The sequence below is a fragment of the Eptatretus burgeri genome, chromosome 3, assembly GCF_056783735.1.
Source record: "Eptatretus burgeri isolate ZD-2024b chromosome 3, Ebu_testis_v1, whole genome shotgun sequence".
Lineage (NCBI taxonomy): Eukaryota > Metazoa > Chordata > Myxini > Myxiniformes > Myxinidae > Eptatretus > Eptatretus burgeri.
The window spans coordinates 40,156,048-40,165,925 of NC_140963.1; the positions used below are offsets into that span (position 1 = coordinate 40,156,048).

A 9,878-nucleotide genomic window follows, 5' to 3' on the forward strand; every position below is an offset into this window, starting at 1 on the left:
ATCAATTTTCATCTGATTGAGTTGAAATTTTGCACAGGATTTGCATATCAGATCACTGAATTCAACCACCCATTACTTTTGGGGTCAACGTAGGCCAAAAAGTCAAGAGGCCAAAGGTCATGAACTTGGGTGAATTTCTAAAATCATCAATTTTCATCTGATTGAGTTGAAATTTGAAGAGGATTTGCATATCAGGTCACTGAATTTAACCACCAATTATTATTTTTTTATGGTCAAATTTGTTTGAGGGATTTCACAAGTATCGTGCTCTGCCAAATGCCTTTCTTGTTTGTTTGTCTGTCTGTGAGCACGATATCTCAAAACGTTGTGGACGGATTCAGACGAAACTTGGTGGACAGGTTGGGTGTGTGACAAGTACGAATTGATTCGACTTTGTTGAAGATCCGGAACTGGATTCAGATCCGAGAATTTTTACAGTGGTTCTTCACCATTGAGTGATCGGGCTAAAAACGATATATAACACAATATCTCAAAAATTTATGGACGGATTTGGACGAACTTTGGTGGACAGGTTGTGTCTTTGACAAGGATAAAATGATTCGATTTTGACGAAGATCCAAATCCGGATACGAGAATTTCTTAATTTCTTAAGTGAATCTTCACCATTATGCCTGGTGTTGGCTTAATAGTTTGGGTGGTGGGGTTTGGATCCTTGGGTTCTGAGTTCAAATCCTGCTCAGCAGTTGAATTAATACCAGGTGGGGTTAACTCGCCCTGTCATTCTTCCGAGGTCGGCAAAATGAGTGCCAGCATGCTGGTATACTGTGATGGAGTGGTGACCCGTCCAGGATTGTCCCCAATCGCCAAGGAGACTGCTTAAGCAGCACCAACGCTCTGCACAGAGTAGGGTTCCAATCTCCTCTCCTCCTCCTCCTCCTCCTCCTCTTCACCATTGAGCGATGGGGCCAAAACGATATATAGCATGATATTTCAAAAAGTTGTGGACGAGTTATGACAAAACTCGGTGGATGAGTTGGTTGGGTGATGATAACAAGCCAATTCGATTTTGGTTAAGGTCCAGATCCAGATCCGGCCAATGGTGGGATACAAAACGTAAATTGTTCAGCCTGGTGGTGGTATACACTCTACTGAGTGTTGTTCCTGAAAATTGCTGTATCGTCTATATTATCATGACTTTTTTTGTAGGTCTTAGAAGGTCCACTCCACAAGCCAAATTCTTCCAAAATAGTTTGAATATACAATATTTTACATACAAATACCACATTATTACTTGCCTTGTCCAGAATAATAATAAAATGTGTTTTAAGCTGTTCCAAGTGATCACGTGCCTCCAGATTGTTTAAAATTACTTTCAGATTATGGATTCAAACTTTCATTGTCAAAATCAACAACTCTCCTTTTTACAAGTTTCTCTATCTCCTCCAACCATAAAACCATTTGTGTTTAGTGTTTTGTGCTTGCACTAACAACTACTACTACTATTTCTACTACTACTACTACAACACACACACACACACACACACACACACAACTTATTTGCTTCTTCCACATATGATTTCTCCAATGGAAGATTTTATTACCTCCATCACTCAATCTGAACTTAATCCTCAGCATATCACTCAGTAACAAACCACACCAGTAATCAAAAAATACTCACTCAAAGCCAAACCACAAGTGGTTATCGATTTAAACTTGAAGGAAACAATGGATGTTCATGACCACAATGCAGCTTCCATGCACAAATTGTTGCTCTTTTTGCTAATTTCTCCCGCAATGCACTTATATGCACTAACAAAAACACCTTAGTTACGGTATATAAGTACACCTCTCATTGCTTCATCATCTCAAATCTCCCTTCCTCTTTGCTTTCTGTCTCATTCCCCTCCTTTATTTCTATTCACACCATTCTTTCTCCTTCCTTCAGGTTGCTCATCACTGCCATGCCATGCATCGCTCATCAGGCACCTGCCATTTCCTCGACACAGTCTCCCCCTTTTCATGTACATAAGTGCGGTAAGTTGATTTAGTTTTTCGTTTTCATTTCTTCTGCCACTCCTCAGGTATTCCTCACCACACGGTGTCTTTGATACATCCTTTCCGTCTCACCAAGGCTGCTCATTCTCACTGACCAACCCATTCATTGGTCATCTGCCCATTAGTCCCTCTTTTTCTCCGTCCTGCTGAACACATTTCCTCGATCCATCAAAACTTGCAATTCTACCCGAGGATACAATGCAAACCTCTACCCAACACATGGGATGATCCATTCTGTTCTCCATGTTATTTTTTTGTTGTTGTTAAATGTCTGTTCAATTTAAAGCCATTCGTTTTTCCTTACTATGGTGCCCATGTAAATTTTACCATTGTTTAAGCTACAACAACAGTCATGATGTATGTTTGAAATAAAAACAACGTATTAATTTGAGCTGGATGCATGAAAAGAGGAGTCAAAGTGTTATTATCGCTTCATACAGAAACATGAAAATAAAGTATTCAAACATCTGTAACTTACCTCCTCCATCCGTGTCTGGCCAAATATATAAAGATATCTTCCAGGCCGACCAGTAATTCTGTAAAACAAATCTATTACTCAAAAATTTTGTGAAATATATTGCTTGCAATTACATACAATAACTAGAACGGCGCTCAGTAGAGCGTATAGTCTCACCTCGCATGCTCATTCTGAACAAAAATACCATTGTTAACTGGACACACCACTATTATGACCCTCTGATATGATGTTCCAGATACCCGCATCATCCATTCATCCTATTATGTCACAGACATTGCCATTATCCATAGCTTTATTGATAATTATTGATTAATTATTCGGATATTTAACAACCACTTGTGCATATTGAGGCTAAATTACGTCAATGAAGGTGAAGATGAAATAAATTTCAAACTATATAATTCCACATGGCAAGTTGATCAAATGTATGAAGTTTTGCATCGATCTGTTAAGTGGTTCTGGAGAAGAAGATTTTCTTACGTTATTATTTTCAATCCAAAATGGCCACCAGACCACGTGACTGATGACATCATAAATTCGCTCACATTGGGTCGTAGATCATATATATGAAGTTTCAGATTTTTCGGATAAGAATTCAGATTCAACTAATTATTGATAGAATACCCCATTCACTGGTGACGTCATCGTTATTACCCGATATATCCCAAGGGGAGTTGAGAACAATATGACGAGTTTAAATTTTTTCGTTGAGCAGCTTTGGAGAAAAAGATGTCCAATTGTTTTCCTGCAGTCCACGATGGCTGCCATCAGAGTTAATCTATCTCTACTAATAAAAGGCAATGTGTGTGTGTGTGTGTGTGTGTGTGTGTGTGTGTGTGTGTGTGTGTGTGTGTGTGTGTGTGCGTGTGTGTGTGTGTGTGTGTGTGTGTGTGTGTGTGTGTGTGTGTGTGTACACATATGTGGGAGATGAAGTTGTTGCCTGCAATGTCTACATGTAGGTGGGGTTCATCAGAATGTGAAAGAGACTGAACAGGTCTCACAGTGTGCGTGCGTGCGTGCGTGCGTGTGTCGTCGATTTGTATTTACATGTGCGAGTTTCAGAATGTGGAATGGAGTCCTCCCAGGGTGCGCTCAAAGTATCCACCTTCATTTCGGTAAGGGGTCACGATTCATGGACCAAGCTGTGAAGTTTTCTGTTCTCAAAGTTTTGTGCCGAGGGCTCTCTTTGGGATCGTCACTGAGCCCCGGAGAGATTCCAACTGTAGTTCGTTTGTTATAATCTTCCCAGGGATGGTTTTTAGCTCACCTGTAAAGTAGTTCCGGGGAACTTGTGGGATGGCACGTCGTCCATCCACAGATACTTGCAACTTCTTCTCAGAAACTACACATAGGATTTCAATGAAATTTGACTACAACCTTCATCACCTGTGATGACATTAATTAAAAAACAGGGTCTGAAGGGGTCGACAGAGGGAGTTTATGGGGGGGAGGGGTTACCTCCCCAAAGAGGTATTTGCTTTCTTCTCAAATGATGCACACAATTCCGACGAAACTTGACCACCATCTACACCACCTGTGATGTACTAAATTTTGTTCACGACAAAAAAAATGGGGTCTAGGAGGGTCTATGGGGAGAGGGGAGTTGCCCCCCAAAATATGCATTTGCTTTCTTCTCAGAAGCTACACATGCAATTCCGATGAAACTTGACCACAATCTTCACCACTCGTGATGCACCAAGTTTTGTTCATGGCATTAAAAAAAAAAATCCATTGGTATTTACTTTCTTCTCCGTGATATATATTTTGTGGGGCATCCTTGCCGACCAGTGGTTGCCTGGTTATCTTATCCAGCCACTACAAAGTGAGCACCCAGGGGTATTGCCCCTGTGTTTAATATCTCTGTGAAGTTCTTTTCATCATTCCTGTAGGTCCAGCTATCACTGCTACAACTTTGTCATTCTTCAGGTTCCATGATCATCTCACTTCATTCTTGAGTTCTTGGTGTTTGGTCATTTTCTTGATTTCTGGATTGTTTAGTGCAAAATCACTGGTATTAACTACTCGATCAGTTATGCCTTCTTATGATTTTTTGTACCGAAGCATTACATCTGTTCGCAGTGCTTTGTTATTGATGTTCACGCTCGATGGGATAATTTGGTCGTACATGAGCGGTAGGTTCTTCCATGTTTTCAGTGATTACTTTTGGTTCATGTTACCACAAATTTTCTGGAACTGGGTCATCAACGTTTTGCAGATGTGCCAGTAGATTACGTTATAAACTATGTTGTGTTGCTTGTACAGCTGTTTTGACATGAGTTTGTTTTTGCATGTGTGGTTGATCATTAAACAAAACATATCATTATATTTACTAACCCTACCTCCACCCCTCACCTTTTTCTCTTCTTTTTTTCATATTTCTCTCTCCTCTCTCTCTCCTCTCTCTCTCCTCTCTCTCTCTCTCTCTCTCTCTCTCTCTCTCTCTCTCTCTCTCTCTCTCTCTCTCTCTCTCTCTCTCTCTCTCTCTCTCTCTCTCTCTCTCTCACCCCTCCTCACATCCCTCCCTCCCACAGTATAGCAACATTTGGTGAGGCATAGCTCTCCCCACCTTCCCCCCCCCCCTTCCCTGCTCTTCCACCCTTCCTTGCTTCCCCTCGCTCCTGCCTCCTCTCTCTCCCCTCCCTTTGCTCTCAACCCCCACCTCAATACCCCCCCCCCGTCAGCGAATACCCTCCCCTCACCCCCCCCGTCAGCGAAGCGACGGGTTGTATTTGCGAGTTATCAATAAAATATCCTCCATGGCGAGTCCCTCCGATATTTAAAGTTTCACATCTATCGGACAAGTGGTTGCAGAGAAAAACATTTTTAAATATATATATATTTTTTGTAATATATATTTTATTTAAATATATGTTTAGAGAAAAACATTTTTGCAGAAAGCGAAATATATAGACGTGGACACACGAGCACACACACACACACACACACACACACACACACACACACACACACACACACACACACACACACACACACACACACACACACACACACACACACACACACACACACACACACACACACACACACCATTGCAATACTCTCGTATCCCTTCAGGGGGACTAATCATGTCATTGTAATGTACTTCATCCTTTTGTATTTTATATTATAACATTGTTCCAATTATGATCATATGTTATGCTTACACTATTTATTACTAGTAATAGGCATCATCAACCATCCTTGACCATGTTGTGGAACTTCGGCCAAGGTCCTCACTTTTTTTCTTCTGCCCTCACTTTTTATTCAGTTTTAAATTAATTTTCCCTCCAACCACTTGAGCGTTTGACGTGAAACATTCAACATAGGAGCGCCTTCCCATGGAATTTTGTATGACCAAAGTTACATGATGATTGGATAGAAAATGTGGCTGGCATTCCAAAAAGTATTTTCTGTTGGCATAAATTGCAAGGAATTTCACGTATCAGGAATAAATGGCCTCGACCTCACTTAATCCAGCCTCGGCCGAATTATCATACTATAATAATAATTATTATTATTATTATTATTATTATTTGAGCTCCCATTGCAGAATGAGTATTCATTCAGCATTATGAGGCCATGAAAGTGGTTAAAGACCAGGAAGGCTTCGAACTGCCAAGATAGTCAAGTTTGTCCTTATTGAATAAATTGGTCAGAGTATATGCCGAAAGGCCTAACATGTAGCTTTTATATCCACATGTGAGTGCCATCAAATGGGATAGCCAGCTTATGTCCCTTCTGAAAGGAAGGCACACTTCATGACTCAATGGAGTGCCCTGTACCTGCACTCCACCAAGTGACTGCCTTTTCATCGGATTTGCATGCAATGGGGATTGAGCCCAAAAACAAACAGACCTCATGACCTCTAAAGTGAAGGTGATGATGATGACGATGACAATGATATGTTACCTCTAAACTGAGTTGGCGTGTTTGGCATTCCCATCTGAGCACTTCAATTCACAGATTCAAATCCCTTATACTGAGTTGATATGTCCATCATCTATTGATGTCAGAGTGATTCATGTAAAAAAAAAACATACATTGATGTCTCCTGGTGTCATTATCCTGCCTTTGATTTATGTAGGAGGTCCTCCAAGAGTCTTAGATCAAATGACAAAATAATTGCACATTTAATAATTGCAGAACAAATAACAACAACATATAACACATTACCTTCCTTTGAGGAATGCAACGTAGAAGATGGTAGTGTAAGCGTTCACAAATTTCAACATGAAGGATTTAAAGATGAACCTCTCTTCAAACTCTTGTTCGGTTTTGGGGACCTCTATGAACACAATTTTTCAGGTAAAATGTTTTATTACTTTTATTGTTTAGGAATGAGTAGAAAATCACAGTATTGTTCATGTCAGTCACAAACTTAGTGATCACTACATCCATTAGATCTTGATAAATAACCTTTACATAACATGGTACATTATATTACCAGTATCAGTGCTTGTACCCGGTAACCGTAGTGATCGAAGATCATACCTACGACAGTGAGCCAGTGGGCAACGAAGCCATATATCTCATCAAGGATAAGGATGAGGATGAGGTTGATGAGAACGGCCGTAGACGTGACAATGAAGCGGTTGTTGAACCGGAGGCTGGGGTCAGGGCTCACAGAAAGTGCTGCAGCAACTGAGACCCGGTATACGATGAGAGCAAAAACGATGGCAAAAGTGAGGGCCACCTGAGAAGATTCACAAAATTTTATTAATCTTGTAAAACAATAACGTGGACAGTTTCATTACAACAGATCTCCAAATACCACAATTGCTTATCCAGATCAAATCAATAATCCGCTGAAATGTGGAGCGAACAGGAGTTTTGCGGGACTTGCTTTTTGTTTGGAGATCATAATGAGGACTTCCATGCATATTTGAATGTTTTATCAGAAGTCAAGCAATTACTCAACTCGTAAACTATAACTTCATCTTTCTTTTGACGACAACCATCGGCTACATTGTCCATCATTTCAGGACATTCGTTGTTCCAGTTTCCGTTTTCACCAAAACGACAAGTTCCTTCTTAATCCGATCTTTTATCGCATAAATTTGAAAAAAAAAATTGTTATAATGATGTCAGTGTTATAATACCATAAATATTATTGAAGAGAGGTTGATAATGCAGCTTGACAAGCGATCTCTCCAGGTGAGTTCTTCCTCTTCCACCTGTGTGAAATTGGCACTCACAATAAACAAGTGCATGGTCCATATGAGTGAGTGGTACAATGAAGCAATGTGAGAATCCCAGGAATGGAAGGTGATTGGCTACAACTTTCCCTCGTTATTATGCATTCTAATATCAACTTTACAACAATATATAGTGGTGTTTTCACAGAATTAATCAGAATGAAAAGTCTGTGATATTCATTCAGCCACCAGTGACGAGGGGGGTTAATGAAAATTCAGACTATGCTCATGACATTTATCCCTTCCCTCCCCTCCCCCCGAATTTTCAAAACAATTTTACCCCGGAAATTATTTTGTTTGTTTTTTTAGCAATTTTTTTCTAGGCACGCCTTGCGTAGCGAACGCTGGCTCTAAGAGAGCTCCGCGTTGTTGTTCTTCTTCTTCTTCTTCTTCTTCTTCTTCTTCTTCTTCTTCTTCTTCTTCTTCTTCTTCTTCTTCTTCTTCTTCTTCTTCTTCTTCTTCTTCTTCTTCTTCTTCTTCTTCTTCTTCTTCTTCTTCTTCTTCTTCTTCTTCTTCTTCTGAAGACAAAACCTTTACGACACAGCTCTTTTATATACAGGATCCGGATCTCCTTAAATACTAAACACCTGTACACATCCTCGCATTGAGGGTGCCTTTTGAGAGCGTCTATCATGAACTTTTAAATATATTCGGACATTTGCTTTAAAGTTTCGAAAAGTTCACGTTACTATTTAAAGATTATTCCATTTAATGTGTTGTAATTTTGTAAATACACGATTTTCTCGTCATGAACAGGAGCCTCCATGACGGGTCTCCCTATTGGCTCCATCAAGGCATGTGACGAAATATCGGAAGTTGTTGTTGTTGTTGTTCTTCTTCTTCTTCTTCATCTTCATCTGGTGAAGGCAAAACCTTTAGGATGTTCCTCTTGGACACATTTGTCCTTGTTTTTACTTAAGACATGCTGCTTCCTGCTTCTGCTCTCCCAACAATGGATGGAGGCCCTGAATGTCAGACATGAGATCAGGACTGCCTCTATATAGACATATCTCAGGCATTCGATACAGTCTGGCATCCCACCTTGCTCTCAAAACTCTGCCTATAATATCCAAAGACAACACCACACATGGCTTACTGACTTCCTCCATTCCCGTAGCAAACACGTGGCACGGAATATTTTCATCTCCTCTCCCTGCTAAGACTGCAGTCCCCCAAGGCAGTGTTCTGAGCCCAGCCAGTCCTATTCAGGATCTTCATCAACAATCTCTAACTCTCTGGAAAATCCTTTTTATCTATTTGCTGATGACTCCACTTTCTGCCATCCTTCCTTGCCACATTTGAACTCCTATTCACATGCAAGGCCTTCATCAGCAGCTTGATGGACTACCGCTATTCCCTCTAGGCGGGTGCACTTGCCTCATAGTTTGCTTAGTTTGACGCAATGGAAACCAAGGCTTTCAACATCATTAGAATCTCCTGTGGTGAAGCTGAGTCAATGGGCCCAACACTTTCATATCAGAGACAGGTCTGTCGACACTCTGTCTTCCACTGCCCCCTTTCTGGTCTTGAACTCTCTGCTCTTTCCTTGATTTTGTGTGCCCCCTCGACCCCCCTCCCCCAGGTTTCTGAAGGACACACACAGTCCACCAGCACCCCCATCTGGTGAAACTCCCAAAATCCAGAATGACTGCTCACCTCCACTCATTCTTCCTCTTTTTCCCAGCCTGTGGTTCTAACTTCCACATTATTTTCATTCTCATTCTTCTCTCCAGGTTTTCAAGACAGCTGTTCATCATCATCTCAGATCATCTCCCATCCAAAACCATGATCTTTTCTACCCCCGTGAACGCTCCCAAACCAACCTGTTTCTACATTTCCCGTTTTCCTTCCTGATTGTTTGCTGCTGTATCCATCTTGTCCATCCCCATTGAACTCCTCATTCTTCCTCACATCCCTTACATTCGATGTCTCTCTATTTTGTCACTCATCCCCGCTATTGTATGTTTACACCTCTCCTTCTGCTGTTTGTTTTATGTAGTGTCCTCATCCATTCTATGCTCGAGATCCTCCATGAGTATCGACTCTGAGTATTAAAAAATAAAAAGATACAATTAAATTTTTGGCACAATGCACGAAAAAAGAAGTATAGCTGTGGAAATCGATTGCAAATGATCAAAACAATACTACAGTGCCAAATAATTATATAACGAACACCCCTGATTGGAAAC

The 9,878-nt window shown here is 40.7% G+C and overlaps 1 protein-coding gene across 10 annotated transcripts in view; it reads right to left on the reverse strand.

Moving 5' to 3' along the window:
- Positions 1–9,878, reverse strand: part of LOC147029745 (anoctamin-1-like) — a 129,878-nt gene that overhangs the window by 26,135 nt on the left and 93,865 nt on the right. For all 10 annotated transcript variants that reach the window (XR_015056066.1, XM_085873037.1, XM_085873030.1 and 7 more), the window contains 4 exons: positions 7,594–7,668; positions 6,986–7,187; positions 6,668–6,779; positions 2,495–2,552 (listed from right to left, as the gene is read on the reverse strand). Coding sequence is in view for 9 of the 10 variants with exons in the window: in XM_085873037.1 (XP_085729163.1) it covers positions 2,495–2,552; positions 6,668–6,779; positions 6,986–7,187; positions 7,594–7,668 (447 nt within the window). In the remaining variant the exon portion in view is untranslated. The remainder of the gene's footprint in view (positions 1–2,494; positions 2,553–6,667; positions 6,780–6,985; positions 7,188–7,593; positions 7,669–9,878) is intronic.